Source organism: Meleagris gallopavo, chromosome 17 (genome assembly GCF_905368555.1).
Source record: "Meleagris gallopavo chromosome 17, MGAL_WU_HG_1.1, whole genome shotgun sequence".
Classification (NCBI taxonomy): domain Eukaryota; kingdom Metazoa; phylum Chordata; class Aves; order Galliformes; family Phasianidae; genus Meleagris; species Meleagris gallopavo.
In genome coordinates, this window is record NC_139420.1 from 11,239,646 (window position 1) to 11,262,068 (window position 22,423).

The 22,423-nt window shown below is 60.2% G+C and overlaps 3 protein-coding genes across 4 annotated transcripts in view; 2 read left to right on the plus strand and 1 right to left on the minus strand.

Annotated features, from left to right (window-relative positions):
• The first annotated feature begins 937 nt into the window (after window positions 1–937).
• WSB2 (WD repeat and SOCS box containing 2) lies at window positions 938–5,000 on the plus strand. Of its 2 annotated transcripts, XM_085238339.1 has the most exons (10): window positions 938–1,135; window positions 1,638–1,809; window positions 1,893–2,110; window positions 2,245–2,376; window positions 3,027–3,127; window positions 3,262–3,434; window positions 3,549–3,662; window positions 4,048–4,155; window positions 4,333–4,435; window positions 4,539–5,000. In XM_085238339.1, exons 1-10 carry the CDS (start codon window positions 1,120–1,122, stop codon window positions 4,791–4,793), a joined length of 1,392 nt encoding a protein of 463 aa, XP_085094465.1. In that variant the 5' UTR covers window positions 938–1,119; the 3' UTR covers window positions 4,794–5,000. The 2 variants fall into 2 exon arrangements, with proteins under 2 accessions (XP_085094465.1, XP_085094464.1); XM_085238338.1 differs by having other exon boundaries at window positions 946–1,135; window positions 4,333–4,655.
• A 942-nt stretch (window positions 5,001–5,942) lies between these two features.
• Window positions 5,943–8,757, minus strand: RFC5 (replication factor C subunit 5). The gene is made up of 11 exons (XM_085238337.1): window positions 8,627–8,757; window positions 8,480–8,544; window positions 7,814–7,950; window positions 7,655–7,734; window positions 7,339–7,412; window positions 7,084–7,243; window positions 6,929–7,010; window positions 6,724–6,853; window positions 6,466–6,543; window positions 6,335–6,389; window positions 5,943–6,180 (listed from the first exon to the last, which is right to left on the minus strand). The coding sequence occupies exons 1-11, from the start codon at window positions 8,656–8,658 to the stop codon at window positions 6,084–6,086; spliced, it is 990 nt and encodes a 329-aa protein (XP_085094463.1). The 5' UTR covers window positions 8,659–8,757; the 3' UTR covers window positions 5,943–6,083.
• A 3,032-nt stretch (window positions 8,758–11,789) lies between these two features.
• The window catches only part of KSR2 (kinase suppressor of ras 2), a 47,597-nt gene continuing 36,963 nt past the window's right edge, over window positions 11,790–22,423 (plus strand). Inside the window, exons 1-4 of the mRNA XM_085238650.1 lie at window positions 11,790–12,026; window positions 15,334–15,474; window positions 16,243–16,393; window positions 19,032–19,521. Coding sequence (XP_085094776.1) covers window positions 11,847–12,026; window positions 15,334–15,474; window positions 16,243–16,393; window positions 19,032–19,521 — 962 coding nt within the window. The 5' untranslated portion in view covers window positions 11,790–11,846. The remainder of the gene's footprint in view (window positions 12,027–15,333; window positions 15,475–16,242; window positions 16,394–19,031; window positions 19,522–22,423) is intronic.

A 22,423-nucleotide genomic window follows, 5' to 3' on the forward strand; every position in this document is an offset into this window, starting at 1 on the left:
GGGGGGCTCTGTATGCTGTCCCCTCTGCTTTGTGCCATACTGGGGGGGCCACTTGGTGGATAATTCTGGGCGTTAGCAGATGTCTCCAGCGAGTGACTCACGGGAGGTGTTGGCAGGTGGGTGTCACCATGTGGGCATCGGGTCCCCGGAGTGCCACCACCACGGGGTGTCACCATATGGGTGCTGTGTCTGCAGCATGGCACTGCCAGGAGGTGTCACTTTGCGGGTGCTGGGTCCCCAGATGGGCTCTGTGTCACCAGGGTGGCATGGTAGGGAGCGGCACTTTGCAGGCATTGGATACCCAGGTGGCACTGCCAAGAGATGTCCCACATGGAGGACCTGGGATGACGCTGCCAGGGGCTGTGCCCATCGGGATGCTGGGTACCTGCAGTGGCACTGGGTGTCCCTATATGGGTGCTGCTGCCACGGGGATGGCTCAGATGGGCACTGGGTCCCTGGTGTGTCTCTGCTGGGGGTGTTCCCCTATGGGCACTGCGTCCCCAGCATGGCACTGCCAGGGGTGTCCGCATGTGGGTGTTGTGTCCTCGCAACAGTGAGGACAGTGCCAGAGAGTATTGCGTTGTAAGCACTGGGTCACTGAAAGGACACTGCCGGGGAGTGTCAGTTTTGTGTGCTGGGTTCCCAGCATGGCATTGCCAGGGGCTGTGCCCATGGGGTATCTGGGGTGGCACCGTCAGAAGGTGTTCCCATATGGACACCTCGGGTCCTCAGGTAGCACTGCCACGGAGTGCCCCCTATGGCCACTGCATCTTCACAGCGGCGTTGCCAGGGCTGCCACTTAGTAGGCGCTGGCTCCACAAGTGCCACCACTCCGCTGTGCCCCGGGGTGCCACCCCCAGCGAGCACCGCCTCCGGCGCACCCCGTGTTTGCCGTCCGACCCGTCCCGGGCGCGGCTCCGAGGCCCACCCCGCAGGGGGCGGTGACGGAAAGCCGGGCCACGGCGGCGGCCGCTCCGTATCGCAGCCCCCGCCCCGCACGGGGCGGGCCCGGCGGAGGGAGGCGGAGGCGGGCGGCGGGGCTCGGTGCGGCCCGGTGCCTCCGAGGGCCGGGGAGGCCGCGCCCAGCCCCGCAGGCCTCCCCGGGGCGGGCGGGCCGCCATGAAGCCGAGCGCAGGTGAGACCTTGGGGGCAGGCGGAGCTGGCGGGCGGGCTGGGGCGGGGGGTGGCAAGGGGCAGGCGGGGGCACGAGCCCAGTTCGAGCACAGGCCCGGCCCAGGTGAGGCCCAGACCCAGGCCCAGGCGAGGTCCGGTTCAGGCCCAGGCCCAGGTGAGGCCCGGTTCAGGCCCGGCTCAGGCCCAGGTGAGGCCCGGTTCAGGCCCGGCTCAGGCCCAGGTGAGGCCCAGGCCCAGGCCCAGGTGAGGCCCAGGCCCAGGCCCAGGTGAGGCCCAGGCCCGGTTCAGGCCCAGCCCAGGTGAGGCCCAGGCCCAGGTGAGGCCCGGGCCCGGTTCAGGCCCAGCCCAGGTGAGGCCCAGGCCCAGGTGAGGCCCGGGCCCGGTTCAGGCCCAGCCCAGGTGAGGCCCAGGCCCAGGTGAGGCCCGGTTCAGGCCTGGCCCAGGTGAAGCCCAGACCCGGTTCAGGCCCGAGCCTGCTGGTGACCCGCTGTCCCTCTGCCCAGAGGAGCCCGTGCTGCTGGCGGAGCTGAAGCCAGGCCGGCCCCAGCAGTACGACTGGAAGTCAAGCTGTGAGACATGGAGCGTGGCCTTCTCGTCTGATGGCTCCTGGTTCGCCTGGTCGCAGGGCCACTGCCTGGTCAAGCTGATCCCGTGGCCACTACAGGAGGCTGAGCAGTGAGTAGTGTGGGCGGTACTGTGGGTGTGAGCTGATGGTCTCCGTGCCCTTTGCACATCGCCATTCTGCCGTTTCCCTGCAGCTGTAGGGCCTCGGAGCGCAAGAGCCACAAAGCAGAAGCGAAGCGGAGCCGGACGGGAGCCAAGGAGAAGACGTTGGAATGTGGCCAAATTGTGTGGGGCCTGGCCTTCAGCGCCTGGCCGGCAGCACAGCACCCTGATGGGGCGGCAGGGCTGTGCTGCCAGGTTTTGGCCACCGGCCTCAACGACGGGCAGATCAAGGTGTGGGAGGTGCAGACAGGTGAGCGGCTGTGCAGTGCCAGGGTGAGGTCAGAAATCATTCTGCTCCATCCTTCCCCAAATATTTCCTGAGCTGCTGCCCCATCCCAAGCAGAGTGTGGGTGTGAGGGGGACTGACGTGGCTGCTCTCTGCAGGACATCTTCTCTTCAGCCTTCTGGGGCACCAGGATGTCGTCAGGGACCTGAGCTTTGCGCCCAATGGAAGCCTCATCCTCGTGTCGGCATCACGGGACAGGACCCTGCGCGTCTGGGACCTTAGCAGGGATGGTAGGAGAGAGTGGGGATGGTCCTGGTGCTCGGTCACCCCTTTCTGAAACTTGTACTCCACTGTGGGCAAGGAGAGGGCACCAAGCCACCTTGGAAGGAGAGACAGTGGGAGAGGGGCTCTGGGATGGTATTTGAGGTAGAAGTGGGCATTCTGGGACACATCAGAGGCCTCTGCTCCCAGGCAGGACCTGAGAGCTGCAGGAAGAGGTTGTAAATAGAATCTTAGAATGGTTGGGTTGGAAGGGACCTCACAGCCCCTCCAGCCCCTGCCCTGGGCTGACTGCCCCCCACCAAATCAGGGTCCATCTGTAGCCTTGAGCACCACTGGGGATGGGACACCCATAGCACTCAGGACAGCCTGGGTCAGCACCCCGCCGCCCTCTGAGTAATGAATTTCCTTCTAACATCTCACCTAAATCTCCCCTTTTAGTTTAAAACCATTCCCCCTCCTCTAATCACTCTCTGCCTGTGTAGAAGGTTAGTCTCCATCTTTTCTATAAGCTCTCTTCCAGTACTGAAATGGAGCACTTGGGATGTGGCAGGAAATCCCCCAGCCTTGCATTCCTTTTTCCCTCTCGGGAGCAGAGCTGGGTGAGCAGTTGTGGCAGGGTGCAGCTCTGTCCTTCCTGACTCGATGTCTGCTGTCCCAGGGCGGCAGGTGCAGGTGCTGACAGGCCACGTGCAGTGGGTCTATTGCTGCTCCATCTCACCTGACTGCAGCATGCTCTGCTCAGCTGCTGGAGAGAAGTCGGTGAGTCCCACAGGGTGAAGCCAGTCCTGTGTCCCACTGAATCCTGCCTTCCCTGCGCGCTCCCCATGCAAGAAGGGGAAGGTGAGAGCCAACCCTGGGAGCACTCTCAGCTTCAGCTCCCCTGTGCCCCACAGGCACTGCTGTGGAGTATGCGGTCCTACACACTCATCCGCAAGCTGGAGGGGCACCAGAGCAGCGTGGTGTCGTGTGACTTCTCGCCGGACTCAGCGCTCCTCGTCACTGCCTCATATGACACCTGTGTTATCATGTGGGACCCCTACACTGGGGAGCAGCTGAGGACTCTGCGGTACGGCGCTGGGGGCTGTGGGGACCAAGCAGTGGGGACATAGCGGTGCTATGAGAGTTTGGTGGGGTTGAGCGTGGCCTGGGGCTGATGCTGAGCTTGTTTTCCCCCCTGCAGCCATGTCCCCTTGCACTCAGCACTGGAGTATAGCAGTGATGTCCACACCAGCTCCCTGCGGTCGGTCTGCTTCTCTCCAGAGGGCCTGTACCTGGCCACGGTGGCAGATGACAGGTGAGTTAACCCCCTTTTGAGGTTTCCAGAGGGAAAGAGGGTTCAAGGAGGACACACCAATGTGCACCAGCGGCTTGGGGCATCCTAATGGGAAGCAAAATTCACGTGTCAAAGAGACCACTGTGCTCAGTGCCCTGTTTGTGCAAGGAGCAGCAAGATCAGGGCCTTGTCACCTCCCTGAGCAATGAACTTGGACTTGCACCTGTGTGCTGATCTGTCATCCAGCTCAACTCTGCAGGGGTCGGCACTTCCTGGCTGCTGAGATGTCATGTTGGGGGGCTCTAAGTCCATGACAGAAAACCCTTCTCCCGTTATGCGCATTCAAGTCCCAGAGGCTTCATTTTAGCTGCAGGAACTGCCTAGCATTGTGTCCTTTTCCCCTTAGGCTCCTGAGGATCTGGGCGCTGGAGCTGCGATCTCCAGTGGCGTTTGCTCCCATGACAAATGGTTTATGCTGCATGTACTTCCCTCACGGCGGCTTCATTGCCACAGGGTGCGTATATCTGCTGGGGGAGGCTCCAGGGAAACCAGCCTGGGAGTGTGAGCTGATTTTCCGGGATGGGGAGCGCGTGGGGCTGCTGCAAGCTCAGCGTATTTGGGACTGATTGTGCTTCCTTCTCTCTGTGCAGTGTTGGGTGTTTACTCAAAGCCTGTCTGGGTCTCATTGCAGGACCAGAGATGGCCACGTCCAATTCTGGACGGCTCCAAGAGTCCTCTCATCACTCAAGCACTTGTGCCGCAAAGCCCTGCGCACCTTCCTGACCACGTACCAGGTCCTTGCACTCCCCATTCCCAGGAAGCTGAAGGAGTTCCTCACCTACCGGACCTTCTGAAGTATCAGAGACATGGAGGTGAGAGCCCTCTGCCTTGTGGTAGGGCTGGCTGCCCCACAAAGCACCAGAGGCTTGTGAGCTGTGGGGCAGGACTGTTGCTCCCTTCCTTTTGGGGCCGTCTGTGAACGTGGAGGTATTTTTTTGTGTAATAATACTAGAACCCAGCAAAAATGCTTGCAGAGTGCAAGGGGCACGGCACAACCTGGGGACAGCTCTGGTCCCCCTGTCCCCCTGCTATTTGCAAGTTTTGGGTCAGGTGCTTTTGCTTCCAAGTGCAATGTTGTGGGGTGAAGATTAGCAGCTGCAGTCTGAGCAAGTGTTTGTCAGTACAAATTTGGGGCCACAGCCATCCCTGACAACAGCACCCTGCGCCAGGAGCAGCCCGTACCTTGGTTCCTGGAGGGATGTGGGCTCTGCTGCTCTCAGGGTCTGGGCATGACAAACCTGAGCCGGTCTCTGCAGGCTGAATGACAGCAATGACAGAATAAAAGCTGATTCCTCACTCCTTCCCTTGTTGCTTGTAGAAGTGAACTGGGGAGGCCTGGCTGGGGCTCAGGGCCCCCAGCCCTCCTATGCTGCAGCTCTGAGTCAGTCAGAGCAGCAGATGGACAGTGGTGGGCGCCGGGGAGGATCCATCCTTGTGTGTAACTGTGAGAGCAGGACATGGCTTCATGCAGCCCCCTGCTTTCATTCCTTGGCTGCTTTTCCCACCCCCACGCCTGCCTGTAGGACTTGGCACTGAGCAGCTCGCTGGTGGTGTGCAGACCTGCTGTGCTGTGCATGCAGTGTGCTCGTGTGTGTGGCTTGCTGCAGCTGAGCTGGTGGCTGCAGGGACAGCCTGTGCAGCGTCACCTGTTACTAGACTGTGCAAGAGCCCTGGGCTGAGCCCAGCTGGTGGAGAAGCTGGGGAATGTCCTCAGAGCTGCTCCACGGGACGCTTTTTTTTGCAAGCAGTTAAGCTTACAGAGCTGGTGTTTGCTTAGTGCTTCAGGTAGCAGTGTGACCTACAAACCCACATGCTACCATTGTCACAGGGGCTGTCACTGCATGGAAGTGCTCTGTCCCACTGCAGCCTCCCTGCCTTGCTGTCTGAGCAACAGGGTGGCAAAAACCTCAGCCCCAGCCTGCCATGCTCGTCTTCCTCAGCATGTGAACAGCTGGAGCAGTGCTGCCCTGCACAGGAGGGCCCCAGGAATGCTGCAGCCCGTGTGGGTGTGTGACAGCTGCTCCACAACCCATCAGCAGTGTGGTTAAGCCGTGCTGAGCTCTACAAGGTCGGCTGGGTCGTACTTTGAGTTCTTCCCCTTGTGCTGTGGAGAGCAGTGTGGACTAAAGCCCGAGCCAGGAGCTATATGCAATGGGATGCAGGCATGGGGGGGAGGCTCGACGTGCTCCTTTCTGCCATTGTGATAGGGGGAGGAAACAAAAGACGACTGCAACAACCTGCTTGGCTTCAGAGATATTTGCATTTCCCAATGAAGCATAGACACAACGCTGCCTGTCTTTTGTCCCTTGGGCTGCATGCCTGAGGCGTGCAGAAAGGAACCACAAAGCACACAGAGCGGACCTGGGGCAGCCCCTGCCCGACTCATGCTTCGGCCACAATCAGGTCCCTGGTGACCTGGAATGCTGCGATGAGGGAGCTCAGCTGCACCTTCTCGCTGGTGCCTGCAGCCAGCCGGTACCTGCAGCAGGAGGCACAGCCAGTTCAGCTGTGTGCACCAGCAGCATGGTGGAGCAAACAGAGCGCACGGATGTGCACCAGGGATATGTCTCCCAGCAGCAGCACGGGCCAGGCACAGTGTATTAGGGGAGCAGCACCCCAAAATGTTTCCTTACTCAATGTCTGCCATCTTGATCAGCAGCTGGATGCGGACTGAGGGTGGGAAATCAACTACAGGGAGAAAGCAATGTGAATCAGTGCAGGGCTGGGAGCAGTGTGCTGGGAACCGGCCCCACAGAACCCCCACCTCTGTGCACAAAGAGGTGGATCTCGGTGAGGATGTCCTGCAGAGCCAGGCCCTTCAGTGTCTTCAGCTCCATGATTTCTGTTGGCAGCAAGTGAAGGGGCTCCTCACACATCCCCTGCACCACCCAACATCCCAACGGGGAGTGGAACCCCTTCCCAGAGCGCAGCACGAGCCCACCCTACCCCTGCCACAGCAGGAGGCAAAGAGGAGCAGTTATGGCAACGGGGCTTAAACCCAAAGCAGAGGGGCAAAGGATACTGCGGAAGGCGGTGGAGAAGTTCTGGTTGAGCATCCAGTCGAGGATGTTGGTGATGTCAGCTTCGAGGGGGTGTCCCGTGCAGGTGTAGACATTCTCCTCCGTCACTTTCCCAAAGGCCATGGAGGTGCTCTGAGGAAGAGGAGGAGGGAGGAAGAGCTCTCTGCCCGTGGGCCAACTGTGGGGCCTGTGGTGGCAAAGCGGTACCTGCAGGATGTTGAGGGCTCTGCGCATGTCACCGCTCGAGAGGGTCACCAGTGCCTTCATCCCATCCTCACTCACGTCCACCCTGGGGTGGGAGACGGGGCTGCAGCGCCTGGCCCTGGGGGGGGAGCAGGGCACGGCAGGGCCCCCCATCTCACCCCTCCTCCTGGATGACGTGCTGCAGCCGAGGCACCATCAGCTCTGGGGTGAGGGGCCCGAAGCGGAAGCGGGTGCAGCGGGACTGCAGGGCGGGGATGATCTTGGAGAGGTAGTTGCAGATGAGGCAAAAGCGTGTGTTCTCGGTGAACTTCTCGATCACTGCATAAGAGCAGGGGAGAGAGGCTGGAGCCGTGCCCGTGTCTGCAGCCCCATGTGATGAGGGGGAACCAGGAGTGCCACCCCTCGGCCCTGACCTCGCCGCAGAGCGTTCTGTGCGTCCTGTGTCATGGCATCAGCTTCATCCAGGATGACGAGCTTGAAGCCTTTCCTGGGACAGAGCGAGACGAGGGGGCTTTGCTGCCAGCTGCCTCTTGGAGGCTGCAGGGCTGGGGGTTAATGGCACATGGAGGTGTTTCTTCCCAGTATGGAAGTACTCTGTGCACGTTCCTCCCCTTCGGGCCAGCATCCATGCTGCCCCGCTGTCCCCGTACTGCTGCCCTCATCTGCTTGTCCTTATCCCTTCCTCCTGCATCCTGCTCCTCCCCTCCCACCCAGGTGCCCCCCACCCACTTGAAGATGGTCCTGGTGCTGGCAAAGCTCAGGATGGGCCCTCGAACGATGTCGATGCCACGGTCATCCGATGCATTCAGCTGCGGGGATGGAAGCGGTGGTGGAGGCGTGGGGTTCTAAAGCTGAGCACCCCCCCCATCCCCAGGACCCCCCTCATACCTCCAGCACCATGGAGCTGAACTCCCGCTCGCGGTAGAGCTGCCGTGCACAAGCCAGGATGGTGGAGGTCTTCCCGGTGCCGGGGGGGCCATAGAGCAGGAGGTGGGGCAGCCTGTCCTCACTGATGAACCGCTGGACTGGGAGGAGGGGGGGACGCGGGGACTTTGGGGGCCTTATGGGGCTCACGGGGGATTGGAGGACACAAGGACATGGCTGGGGGTAGGGGGCCTTGGGAAGGGAAGGGGGGAGGTCGTGGGGGTATCTGGGCACAGGGGATTGGAGGGTGCACAGTGGCTTGGGGGGACACAGAGGCTTGGGGAGGGCAATGGAGGGGGCAACAGGAAGGTCGTAGTGGCTTGGGAGGGGGGCACGGGGACTTGGGGGACACGGGATTGGGGGGTGTTACAGGGGATTGGGGGCAGGAGGGCTTGGAGGGACGTGGGGGAGGGTACCGGGCATTGGTGGGGGCATGGAATTGGGAGGGGGCACAGTGCCTTGGAGGGCTCGGGGGCACGGGGGGGGTCGCGGGTGCTTGGAGGCGGGCGCAGGGAGAGGTACGAGAGGGGGCACGGAACCGGGAGGGGTGCAGGAACTCGGGGAGGGCGGGGGGCTGGGAGGGGGCGCGGGGGGCTCCGAGCATCTCCTCGGCGGGGTCCCGCCACTCACTGGTGCTGAGGATATCCCGGTGCGACACCAGCTCCGAGAGCGCCCGCGGACGGTACTTCTCCACCCTGCGGGGCACAGAGCTCAGCGGCACGGCCCCAAACCCCCCTCCTCGCCCCCCACTCCCCGTCCCACCGCCCGGCCCCGCACCAAGGCAGGTTCCTCCCGCACGGCCCCGCCATGGCACCGCGCGCGGCCTCGCGAGAGTGGCGGGAGCGCGGGAACAGCGCGGAGGGGGCGGAGCCTGGGAAAGGGGCGGAGCCCGGGAGATCGAGGCGGAGCCCGGGAAATCGGGGCGGGGAGCGCGGGAACGGGGTGGCGCGCCGCTGGTGGCGGGAGAGCGAAGGTGCGGCCGGGCTGAGCTCGGCGGGGCGCGGGTCCGCGTTTGCTTTGGGGAGCGCCGAAACAAAGAGTCGTCCCGTGGATGGTGCCTGCATCGTTCTCCCTTTGGGTTGCTCCGTCCCCACTCTGTTTCCTTGGTCCTGGCGTACAGCAGAGTGGCACAGAAGTGGCAGCAGCCCCTTCCCCCCCTGCGGCACCCTGGGGGGGCTCTGAGCTCACAGCCCTGCAGGAAGAGCAGCCGGGCCGAATTAATTACAAACTACATTTTATATAAACTGATTGTGCTGAACACAACTTCTGGTTAAGAAATGAAGCAGTTGATGTTGCTGAGTAACGACGCACACGTCCAGTCCATTTACAAAATCCAGACACTGCTAAAGAAGGAAATGAATAATTCAAGCTGTCCAAGAGGTCCAAAAGGAAGGCACAGGGCTGCCGGTCCCAGCTATGCTCCTGCTACCTGCAGCACGCAGAGGTGGCGTGGGCAGATCTCTGCAGGCTGTCACCTTCTTGGCCTACCTGCATGCACTGCGTTCTGTTGTGTTGTGTTCTAGTCTGTTCGACTCTACTCTACTCTACTCTACTTCATCCCCATCTGACCCCCATCCATCCCCACCCTCAACTCCACCCCATCCCCATTCCATCCCAACCCCATCCCATCCCATCCCCATCTCCATCCCTGTCCCTTCCCACCCCCACCCCCACCCCTACCCTCACCCCCATCCCCATCCCCATCCCCATCCCCATCCCATCCTCATTTCATCCCATCTCCGTTCCCATTCCCATCCCACATCACCCCATCCCATCCCTATCCCCATTCTCATCCCAATCCCATCCTTATCCATACCCCCATCCCATTCCCACCCCAATCCCATTTCATCCCATCCCATCCCCATCCCCACCCCACCTCCTTCTCATCCCCATCTCCATCTCCATTCCCATTCCACCCCATCTCCATCCCCATCTCCATCTCCATTCCCATCCCACCCCACCCCGATCCTCACTTTCATCCCATCCCATCCAATCCCCATCTCATCCTCATCCCCATCCCATCCTCATTTTCATCCGATCTCATCCCCACCCTTATTTCATCCCATACCCGTCCCCACCCCACATCACCCCATCCCATCCTCATTCTCATCCCAGTCCCACCCTTTATCCTTATCCTTATCCTTATCCTTATCCTTATCCTTATCCCTATCCTTATCCTTATCCTTATCCTTATCCTTATCCCTATCCCCATCCCATCCCATCCCATCCCCATCCCCATCCCCATCCCCATCCCCATCCCCACTCCACTCCATCCCATCCCCAACCCCATCTCATCCCCCTCCCACCCATTTCTAAAGGACACACAGCAGGATGTTCTGTGCCACATGGGACCACCCCATCCCACCTTTCCCACCCTGTGAGTGTAGCACCCAGCATCCAGTACAGATGGATGTTATGGGAAACAACATCTGAACACAGAGAGCTGTTATCTCTGTGATGGTTACTGAAAGTCCCCATTAACCACAGGAGCCATCAGGAGATAACATTTCCCCATGTTTTGTTTTTCCTCCTTTTTTCTGCGCTCCAGTTAGTGACAGAAATTGCACTGCAGTTCAAACCCAGGCAATATTTCAATATTTGCCTTCACAAACTGCCCGCAAACAGCAAATGCTCACCCCTTACTCCTGTAGGGAACAAAAAAACCTCTCAGATCCCCAAGCCCCCCACAGCCCACCCTCACCATGCCCACTGACCACGTCCCTTAGTGCCACATCCCCACAGGTCTGGCACACCTGCAGGAGCCGTGACCCCACCGCCCCCCGGGCAGCCCATGCTATAGGGAAAAATCAGCTCTGGGTGCTGGGAGATGGAGATGTAGGGGGCACGTGGGGCTAGGGAGGATTTGCAGCAGTGTCCCCCCCCTTTACAGCAGGGCTCCCATTGCTGGAGGGTCCCCACTGCACCAGGACCTGTATTGCACATTGTCCACCCCTCATCATTGCAGAGAGATACCCCATTGCACCAGACCCCCATTTTCATCATGACTCCCTGCTTACAGTAGGAATCCTCTCTTGTACAAGAGCTCCCACTGCACCAGGACCCCCGCGTTGCACCATGACAACCCACTGCACCAGGGTCCCATATTATACCATAGGCCTCCATGGCACTGTGCCCCCCACAGTCCCCCACATTACCCCATAGTCCCCATAACTGACAGACACCCGTTACCCCATAGCCCCCCATTAGCCTTCACCCCCAAATATCCCATAATCCCCCACTACACCACAACCCCCATTTCCCCATAGCCCCTCACTATCCCATAGATCCCCAACACCCCATAAGCCCCCCTATTACCCCACAGCCCCCCATAACACAATACCCTCTCCATTACCCATAGCCCCCTATGACCACATAGCCCCCCATAACCCAATACCCTCCCTATCACCCCATAGCCCCCTATTACCTCCTAGCCTTCCCATTACCCCAAGGCATCCCACCACCCCCTAGCCCCCCATCTCCCCACAGATCCCCTTACCCTCCAACCCCCCGTAGCCCCGCATTATCCCTCAGCCCCCTTTACCCCATATCCTCCCACCTCCCCATAGGCCCCAATAGCCCCCTCATCCCATTGCCCCTCAACACCCCATAGGCCCCCCCCGGACCCGATCCTCCTCCCATCCTCTGCAGCACCACTCCCCACCGCTCCCTCCGCCGCTCCCCTCTCTCTGCGCCGCGCTCTCCCCGCGGTGCGGTGCGGTGCGGTGCGGTGCGGAGCGGCGCGCATCCAACGCGCGGCCCCGCGCTCCCGGAGCGCGCCGCCCCCGCCCCCGCCCCGCCGCGCCCGGAGGAGGGGGGGGGAAAGGCGGCCGCACGGACGGGCGGTGGGCACGGCGGGGCGATGCTGCGGGCCGGGCCCCGGAGGGGCTGAGCCGCGGGCTGGGGGGGGGGCGGGAGGGGTGGGCGGCGAAGGGGGGGGACGGCCGGGGGATCGCGGGGGGGCGGGAGGGAAGTCGGGGAGGGGGGGGGGCGGCGAGCGATGGATGAGGAAAACATGACGAGGAGCGAGGAGCAGCAGCAGCTGAGTTTGCAGAAGGCGCTGCAGCAGTGCGAGCTGGTCCAGAACATGATCGACATCAGCATCTCCAACCTGGAGGGGCTCCGCACCAAGTGCGCCGCCTCCAACGACCTCACGCAGAAGGAGATCCGCACCCTGGAGGTAGGGCCGGGCCCCCCCCCAATTCCCCCCCTTCTCTCCGTACACCCCCCCATCTCACCCCTCCCGCAGCCGCCGGCTCCCGGTGCCGCCCCCCCCCCGGCCCCTCCGGGCTCCCCGCGGCGCTGCGGAGCGGCCGAGTGAGGCTGCGCGTTCTGCAGGTGGCCGAGGGGGGACCGCGGCTCCGGAGGATGCTCGGCCGCAGCTCCTGGGGCGCGCCGGGCCTCCTTCGTGTCACCGCGGTGTCCCCTCGGCGTCCCCCGGCCTGCGCGCATCCCCGCCGCCGGGACCCCGCGTCCGACCCCGCGCTGCGTCCCACGGCCTGCCTGCATCCCTGCTGCCTCCTGTATCCTCGCCAGGATGCGTCCCTCTGGCCAGGCTGCCTGATCCGCACGGGGCTGCGTCCCCATGGCCTCTCCTCGTCCCTTTCTCCAGGATCCTAAATCCCTATCAGGATGCGTCCTTGGGCCTGGCTGCATCCCTTCCTTTGGGCTCCTGTCTGCCCATCAGCTGCATCCCTTTGGCCTGCCTGCATCCTGGCCAGGGGGCTGCAATCCCTATGGTTTGGCCACATCCCTTCCTTTGGGTTCCCAGTTCTCCATCAGCCTGCATTCCTTCAATGGGGTTGCATCCCTTGCTCTGGGCTCCTAATTCTCCACTGAGCTGCATCCCTGTGGCCTGGCTGCATCCTTTCCTCCAGGTTCCGAGCTCCCAGTCAGCCTGCATCCCTTCCCCTGGGCTCTCACCTCCATCAGGGATGGCCACAGCCCTTTGGCCAGGTTGCATCCTACCCACCAGGATCCTAAGTCCCCACCAGGCTGTGGCCTGGCTGCATCCCTTCCTCCTGGTCCCTAAATCCTCGCCAGCTGCATCCCTTTGGCCAGACTGTGTCCTATCCACGGGGCTGCAGCCCTATGATTTGGCCACATCTCATTCTCCAGGTTCCTAATTCCCCATTGGGTTGCAGCTCTCCCCTGAACTCCTCCATGCTCACTGTGCTGTATCCCTCTGGCTGGATCCTACCCCGTGGCCCCACCTCATCCCTTCCTCCAGGCTCCCCATCAGGCTGCATTCTTCCCACCGGACTGCATCTCTTGGCCTGGTCACATCCACATCACAGGATGGGGAAAAGACGGGGGCTGTGGGTGGGGGTCCTAGAAGAAGGATTTTGGAGCAGTGGCAGTCTTGGGGCAGGCGGTGCAGGTTTATCCAGCTGCACCCGGTACGTCCCACGGCCCTGTATGGGCTGGGCGCCGCTCCGGGGCTCCCATCTCTCTCTCACGGATGGGACTGAAGGAGATGATGGAAGTGATGGATCCGTTGGCTCCTGCCAGCACTGTCCTGGGGTTCTGTTGACATCAGTGGGGCCACACGTGGCCCTGAGCTGCCGCCGCCGCGTCCCAAGGCCGTGACGCAGGTGCGGGGGCACCGCTCGGCTGGAGCGAAGCGGGGAGGCACTGCTGTGAGTTTATTTTCCTAAATCCTCGTTTCAAAGGATGAAGAGTAAAGCTCCTCGTTTCTTCGATTTCGGGGTCCCCGTGGCATCTGTCCCTGCTGGGGGAACAAGATAGGGAAATCTCACTGAGGGTCACCTCAGAGAGCCCTGAGCACAGCCTGGCTGCTGCCACCCCCGTGGCAGGGGAATGATGTTAAGGGGACACCGCTGCTGCTGGCCCTGCTTTCTGCAGGGAGAGGCACCTGGAAGGGCACCCCTAGGGGCAAGCATGCATGCATGAAACATGCACCTATATGTAAAATGCATACGGATAGATAGAGCGACGCGCATACACATCTGCATACAGGTGCCACAAAGGCTCTGCTGCCCCCCAGGCAGCCCACTCCTGCTGCCTGCAGCCCCACAGCACTGTCTCTGGGTCCCTCTGAGCCCGTTTCACAGATGGAAAACTGAGGCACGGACAAGCCGAAGGGGCTGCACAGTGTTGAGGTGGCAGTGCAGGATTCCAAATGTTTGGTGTGGAGGTGGAGGGCACTGTGCTGCTGTTGCGATGGCTCCTTTATGCCCATGTGGGCCCAGGAGATGCTGCTGGAGCAGGAACACACCTGTGCCCTCATTAGCACTAACGAAGCACCTCTGCTCTCTCCAGGCAGTGATGCAGGTGTCCCCACCTGCAGCTTGGAATAGGTGCATCCATAGGGGAGCTGCAGTTTTTTTCCCATCAGATCCTGGTCCCATCCTTGCCCAGCTCCTGGCCCGTCCCTGTGACACTGGTGGCACCTCTGCCCTGTGTCCCAGCCCTGACCCTGTGTCCCAGCCCTGTCCCTGTGTCAGTGCAGCTCGGAAACCCCGCTGCTCCCTGTCGCAAGGAGAGGTGCTGGGATGGAGGTGCTTGGAGGCAGCGCTGTGCCCGGTTCTCCCCATGGCTGTGCAGTTCTGTGTGTGTTCCAGCCCTCCTGTAGGGACAGGGAAAGGTTTGTGCGGTGCCCACACAAATCTCAGCAGTGTGAGCCCCTCTGGGGTGGGAAAAAGGGCACAGTGCCCCCGAACCCTTCCTTGGAGGCTGTTGGAGGAAGGATCACTTAAGAAGCATCCATGGGAACTGCCCCAGCTCCGAGGGGTGATGCAGAAACCTCATACGACTTTCTTGGTTGGCTCTCCGTGGCTTTATTTCAGGCAATAATTTTCGGTAATAACCTCAGACTGAATGGGAATCAATGGGGTCAGGAGCTCCCGCACCAGGGCTGGGGGTGTCACTCCTTGGACCCCCCAGTGCCACGCCGCGGGCCCATCCATCCCACCATGCGTTCCGTTCCCGACATGTCTATTTTTGGGGTGCTGGGCAGGGGCACAGCACCATCTAGCGCTGCCGGCGGCGGGGAATCTCCCAGCTGGAGAGCAGAGTGGGAAATCCCTGCAGGCTCCCAGGGCTCTGCTCTACATTTCCCAGAAAGGAGGGCAGGCGCTCGGCGGCGTTATTTTGGGAGCCGAGCGTGTGAGTGCGATGGCTTCGCAGTGGTGCTGGGCCCAGGGAAGGAGGTGGATGTGCACTGCTGCCGTGGGAAGGGAATACAGAGCGAGCGCTGGGATGCGGGGATGCTCCAGGCATGGGGGGTTCCTGGGGTCTCTTTGCACCGATACTGGGTGTGGGTTGGGTCAGCAGGTGAGCTGTGATGGAGAAGGGCTGTCCCTGTCATTCCTCTCTCCTGCATTAGAGGGAACCTGTGGGGCGATGTGCATCCGTCCCTAGAGCCGAGGGATTTGGGGATGGGGATGGAGCTGAGATAGCTTGATTTCCAACCTGATGGAGTGGGAGACGAGGGGGCTTCCATGGGGTTTTCCCTTCTCTCGCAGAGCAAGCTGGTCAAGTACTTCAGCCGGCAGCTCTCCTGCAAGAGGAAGGTGGCCCTGCAGGAGCGCAACGCCAAGCTGGAGGGCTTCCCCCAGCTCCTGCACTGGTTCCGCATCGTCGACATCCGCAAGGAGGTGATGGAGGTAGGGCTGGGGATCCATCCCATCGTCTCCGGGGTTGGGGTGCTCCACCACATCTGCCGAGTTGGAGGTCCTTACCATCTCACGTGTTGACAGTACCCATCCCAGCATCCCGCCGGTTGGGATCCATCTTATCATCTCCTGGGTTGGGATGATCCACCCTATCTCCTGGGTTGGTGATCCACCACATTGCCCAGGTGGAGGTCCATGCCATCTCCTGGTTTGAGGGATCCATCCCATCATCTCCCAGGCTGGGGATCCCTCTAATCTTCTCCCAAGTTGGGGCCATCCATCAAGTCTCCTGGTTGGTGATCCACCCCATCTCCTGAGTTGGAGTTCCATACCATCTCCCACACTGGGGAGGATTCATCCCAGCTCCCAGCCTTGGGACTCTTGAGTAAAATTTGGCAAGGAGACAGTTGTTCCCCAGGATGGAAGCTGCCTCAGAGCTGTGCTTTTAGGCTATAGGATCAGCATAGCAAGTGTTGGTGGAAAAGGGGGTGGGAGAGCAATGGGACCCAATTGTTTCACTGCATGGAGAGATGCTTCAAGGGGGAGGGAGGTGCTGGCCAGAGCCCCCCCATGACTCTGCCAGCTGTGGGTGTGGACACCATACTGCTGTGCAGGATATGTCCACACAGTCCCCCAGAACCCCCCCAAACCCCAAATCCCTCAGGAGGGAATGGCTCCTTGCTCCGTACTCCAAAGTTCTCATCGAGCAGCAGATGCCCACGGGTGGTTTTTCCCCCTCTTTTTTCCGCGCCTTGGTAGGAAATAGCCCCTGGGCAGCTGAGCCTGGAGGAGCTGCTGGAGATGACCGATGATCAGGTCTGCGAGACCGTGGAGAAGTTTGGGGCCAACAGCGAGGAGTGTGCCCGCCTCAACGCATCCCTCTCCTGCCTCCGCAGCGTCCATAAGTCTGGTGAGCAGGGCTGGTGACCTGGGGAAAGGCTTGGGAGAGGGGGTTGTGGTCTAAAATAGGGAGAGGAGACCCCGTTTGGGTGCTGGGTGCCAAGTGCACACATCCCCATGGTTGGGTGCCAGCCATGTACATTCCTGTGGCAAGGAGGCTGATGGGGGGGAAAGCGGGGGGGCTGGGAAAGCCCTGTAGCCTCTAAAGGCCCCACCACGGAGCATCCCTGTGCCGAAGCCTTGCTCCTGCGTGGTGGGGGGCGGGGGGAGGGCTTGGCGGTGCGGCTGCGGCGCGGTGCGGTGTGGCCGGGAGGTGGCAGCAGAGATCCGCAGAGGCGCAGCGATGCTCTGGAGGGGGGGCTGGAAGGTGGAACGTAGGGGTTGGAGGCTGGAAATGGGGGGGTTGGAGGCAGGGGGTGGCAGAAGGGCGGGGGTCCCCTCCTTGGGGCCATCTCCAAACCTCTTGGCATCCTTGGGCTGTTTGTGCCCACGTGTGCTGCGCTGTCTTCCCTCCCCTCGCAGGTGGGAAGGGGGCAGTTTGGAGCACCCCAGGCTGCTGCTGTCCCCCCGGTGCTTCGTTGCACCCCGGAGGATGGATCAAGCGGGGGGGGGATGGTCCCTGCTCACACAGGAGCATCCCACTGGATATGGGGGATGCAAGATGATCCCTGCAGGGATCTTTGTGACCTGCTGTGGTGTCACGGCAGAGCAGTGAGGTGGGAGGGCTGCAGCCCAGCCTGACATTTCCTACAGAGCCCCACCGCCCCAAAGGACTGCTCCCCAAATCCAGCTCCTGCCTGGATTTCTGCCCTCTTCCCTTTGGCATTTTCCCTGAATCCCTCCGATATTTGAGGAAGGGCAGCAGCCCAGGCAGTCTCTCAGCCAACGCTTTGTTTAAACACCTTTGGCTTTTAAAGCCCGGTGCAAACAAACGCAGCTTGACTTGCATCCCCTCCTGCCCTTTTTTTGGGTTGCGCTCAGCAGAGGGAATTCCCATTTGGAAAACACACGTGAGCCCTCCGCTCAGGCAGAGATGCTGAGGGTGTTTGCTGGAAGCTGCTGGGGGCTGCAGGAGGGCACTGGGCTGCCCTATGGGAGCTCCTGCACCAGCAGCCCTCCCGATGCCATTGAGGAGCAAAGTGTTGCCTCTCCATATCATCATGTAACGTCTCCTTGAGCCGTGGTGGTGGTCAATTTCTAGAAGCCCAGATTAGCTCTAATAAAGCAGCAATGAGGTGTGGCTGTTAACCTTTTCCATCCATCTCTATTTATCGAGTTGTTCATTAGGGGCCGCTAATTTCCCAAGCCAATTCCCTGCGTGGATGGGGCTGGGAGAAGGAGGAAGGTCTCTCCTTTGTGGCTCTGATGGCAATGTGTTTTGCCTGGGTGGTTTTGGGTGATGGGGGACACTTCTGACCCACGTGTGTGCTGGAAGGATCCCTGGATTGCACACAGACGGCACACACATTGCTCCATCAAATCCAGCGCCGACCTGATTTTAACGTTATTGTGCTAAACAGCAGTATTGGATTTCTCTCTGCTGTGTGCTTGGCTGCAGGATTTATTAGCAGACCAGGGCTTGAAGTGAGAGCTGAGCAGTGCCTGTGGATGGAGCTGTGAGCTGAGGTTACTGGTGGTGCGTGGGGAATGGTGCAGCACTGTGTTTGTGTGAGGCCGCAGGGTGATGGCAGCGGGGACGTGGGAGCCTCCGGCCCAAATTCTGCCTGCTGCTGGGGAAAGCTTTGGCTTTGGAGGGGCTGAGAGTGACTTTAGAGGTAAAATGAGGTGTGGGATGGGGTGATGTGAGGCGCTGGGCATCCATTTTGAGGCCAGCCTGCAGGGCGCACCCCTTGGTGTGCAGTGGGGACAGGGCTGGGTGCCACGCATGACGTCAGTGCTCACCTGGTCACTGTGTGCTGCTTTTGGAGAAGGAAAGGGAAGAAGCTGCCCTGAGCTCCCCAGGGGTGCTGCTCCCTGGATTTGGCATCGCCCCACACAGATCCCACTGGGTGGCAGTGTTCTTGTACGGCACAAGGCGTGAGGTTTTCCTACAGATGGATTTGCATCTTCATTGGCTTCATTTTCTGCTTTGGAACAATCCAAGAAAAAACATCACCCCCTTTCCCCTATCAATCCAATCCCAAAGCTTTTGCAATCCCAAAGCCCTCTCCTCCTTTGTTTTACCCCTCTCTGAGCCTGAAGCAAAGAGCTCCCCTCAAAGAAGCTCAGTTAGATAACGGGGCCGGCAATTAATAACCAAACAAAGGGACGGGGAGAGGCGCTTTTAAAATAAAGAGATGACATTTCTTACGCTGCTTGCCTTCGAGGCGGCGATCAAAAGCGTTTGGGGCCGGGAGCTCAGAGCTGCTCCATCACTGTGGCACTCTGAAGTCACAGCCGACAGCTCCTCACTCATCCCTGCACCGCAGAGACTGATAATGAGGGGTTGTGAGGTGCCACGCTCCCTTTTTGTTGTCTTTCTCCCACTTTCGTTTCTGCAAATCACACCGATACAAAGGGGTGAAATGAGATGGGGCTGTCGGAGCTTGGATGGGCTCTTTGTTCCCGGGTTGGGTTTGGGATGGATCCCTCCATAAGGGTGGGCTGCGAGTCACCCACCCCATGGCTCTGTGTGTGCTCTGTCGCAGGCGGCAGCCTCTCCAAGCAGGACTGGACCATCCAGTGGCCCACGACGGAGCCGGGCAAGGAGAACCAGCCTGGCTGTCCCCAAGAACCCGCCCCATGGAGCCGCACGCACCTCTCGGCCAGCCCCAAACCCCCCGCCAAGTGCGCCCAGCACCACTGCCACGGCCCCCTCTACACCCACGTGGACCGCCTGACTGTGGAGGGCCACCCGGGGCTGTGTCCCCCCGTGGAATCCGGCCACCGTTCCCTGCCTCCCTCCCCTCGGCAGCGGCACGCCGCTCACACCCCGCCGCGCACCCCCAACATCGTCACCACCATGACACCGCCAGGCACGCCGCCGCTGCGCCGCAGGAACAAGCTGAAACCCCCCGGCACCCCCCCACCTGCCTCCCGAAAACTCATCCACCTCCTGCCTGGCTTCACAGCCCTGCACCGCAGCAAGTCGCACGAGTTCCAGCTGGGGCACCGCGTGGATGAGGCCCACACCCCCAAGTAAGTGGGTCACCCGTTAAGTCCCCACCCCCGGGGTCCCAAATGGTCCCTCTGACCCGAGGGAAAGGCATGGAGATGTGTCAGAATGGGGTTAAGGAAAGACTCTGCCCCGGGGGGAGGAGGGCATGGCACAGATCCCCAGGGCAGTGGGCACGGCCCTGAGCTGCATTCAGGAGCAATGGGACGCTGCTCTCAGCCGTAGGGTTTGGGTTTTGGGTGTTGCGTGTGCTGCCCAGGGAGGTGGTGGGGTCACTGTCCCTGGAGGCGGTCAGGAGCGTGGAGATGCGGCACTGAGGGATGCGGTCAGTGGGTGTGGTGAGGGTGGACTCGGTGATCTTAGAGGTCTTTTCCAACCTTAGAGATTCCGTGATTCTTTGGGACCAAGGGTTGGATTTGGTGATCTCCACGGACCCCTTGCAGCTCGGGATATTCCGTACTGCTATGCCTGGATGTAGTTTTGGGGTGCTCCTATTTAACACCTCACCAAGGCAGGGCTGGGACCCAACGTGCAGCCGGGCCACGAGATACAAACAGGGAACGAAGTCCTCCTCCAGCTGCAGCACGCACATTTCCCACACCTTCCTCGATCGCCGTTCCCGGTGCCTTCGCATCCCCGGCGTTAACGCGGCGCTCCGGCTGCTCCTGCTCTGCAGCCCGGTGCCGGCAGAGGCTGCTGCAGTGCTGGGAAGCGGACTTATCCCTGCCCGCTCCTTCGGGCCCTTTTAGGGACCAACTCCCAAACCCTCCAGCTCCGTGCTGAGGTCGGGTGGCAACGTATGGCGACCCTACAGCCCCCAACCCCAGCAGCTGTGGCCGCGCTCGGTGCAAGCAGTGAGGGCGGCCATCCTCCTCCCGTACGGGCAGTGATGGATTTCTGTCTGTAAATGGGAAACTCTTTGGGAAATGATTTGATTTGGGTTCCTGCAAGGCGACGCTTGGGAAACTGCACTCCCCCCCCGCCCCCAGTGCTGCATTTGGTTCCCCTGAATCATTTGATCATTGCACACCCCGGGTCTTGGTGACACGGCTTCAGGGTGAGGCTGGAGATGTGCACTGAGCACGAAAGCTTTCATCTGCTGCTTCCCCACGGGGATGGGTGAGGCAGGGAGCGGGTTGCCGTGACTTCTTTGTGTGAGCCGAGGAGGGCTCGTAAACATCAGAGAGGGCTTTTACATCAGCACAGCCTCACAGCCCCATCCCTGCTGCCATCACAGCCCCATCCCTCCCCGTGTCCCTCTGCCCAGTGCCGCCTCGGATGCTGGGATGATTCCCCTTCGCTGGCCACCAGCTGCAGCCCAAGGGGTGATTAAACTCAGTTAACAGAGCAAAGGGAACAAATGTTGATAGGGCATCGGTGGGGTGCTCATCTGGGAGGTATGGAAGGATGGGGTGCTGCGAGACCCAGCCTCCCCAGAGCTTCTGGGAGTGCTGAGGAGGTTAATTTTCTCTAATGGCACTTAATGATTTTCAGGAGGCAACCACTAAATCCCGCTTCCTAATCCCATTAGTGCTCGGGAATGACAATTATTGCGTTTAGGAGGCAGCTTCATTTCGCCCTGCCCTGCAGCAGCTGAACACGGAGCGGTGCTGCAGCCTGGGTGCTTTTCCTGCCATGGAGAACAGCCTTCTTGGGCTCTTATCAGCTAATTCTCGTTTTATGGCTGGGTGCGTTCTGGGGCGGTTTCTCTTAATGTCACCACTTTCACGACGTCCCCCTCCTCTGTGCTCTCTGCAGGAGGCAGTTTTCCTCCTGACCTCAGCCATGAGGATCACTGAAATGGAGCTTTTGGCTCCAAATGGTTTTTTCCGACTGCACACCCTGCTTTCAGCACATTAACCTCCTCGTTACTGTGGGTGTAACCCCACGCTGCCTCTTTGCAGACCCCCACCTGCTGGGACCCACCTCAGGGGCTGCCCCCAATGGGGATGGGCTGACCACAGCAAGACCCTGGGCTCGGCCTTGTCCCCATGAGCGATGTGGCTGCTGCTTTCCTTTCTATGATAGCTGATGCATTTGCTCACGTTTTGCTTTGGAGCTTGTTTCTAGGGTTTAATCCGTTCTGTATGCTGAAGCTTTCTGCAGCAGGGGTTAAACTTTGGGAGCTTACAGCCTCCAGCTGCTGACCGTAACTCTGGGGCATGGAACATTACTCCTTGAAAGATCCCTTGGCTTCCATAAATCCACAATCCATAAACATCTCATGATTGGTCTTGAAACGGAAACCAAACATTTAGAGTGGCTGATAATATAATGCCCATTTAATACCTCATGAGTTCCACGGGCCATTTACATCTTTCACGGATAGTTAATGATTATTCATCAGCAAGAAAACAAAACAAACAAAAAAAAGCCCCAAACACCAAACCCAACAAGCAACCTCAGAAAGCAAACAGACTGTGGAAGGTCTTAAAAAAGACATTATCTGGGGAGCGAAAGTTGGGATGGTTCAAAGGCTGCCTTTGTGTGTGGAGGGGTGAGGTTTAAGGGGAACAAGGTTGGGAATTGCACTGAGGGCATTTGTGCAGATGGGGTTGGGTGTGCTGGTGGGAAAGGCAACCTGGGGATGGGCACCTTGCTGCCCTGTAGGCATTGAGGTTGAGTTTGAATGCTGTTTTTCACAATCTGGGTGGTGCTGCCTGGGATGGTGGCTCTTTGCCTGGCCTTTGTGCTATTTCCAGCTCTAACCTTCTCCTACTCAAATGAGCACTTAGCCCTATCCAATGCTCACATCTGGCACCTCTACTGTGGGTGGTTGCTTCTCCATCTTGTGTAATAGGAAACCCTCTGAGAATGGTGCATCTCCTATGTCCCTTGCTCTTCTCTTTCACTTTGCCTTCCCCAAGCACTGGCTCTGCCCTGGGCAGCCCTGCTGGGAGTGATTATTTCTTCAAGGAGAGATTA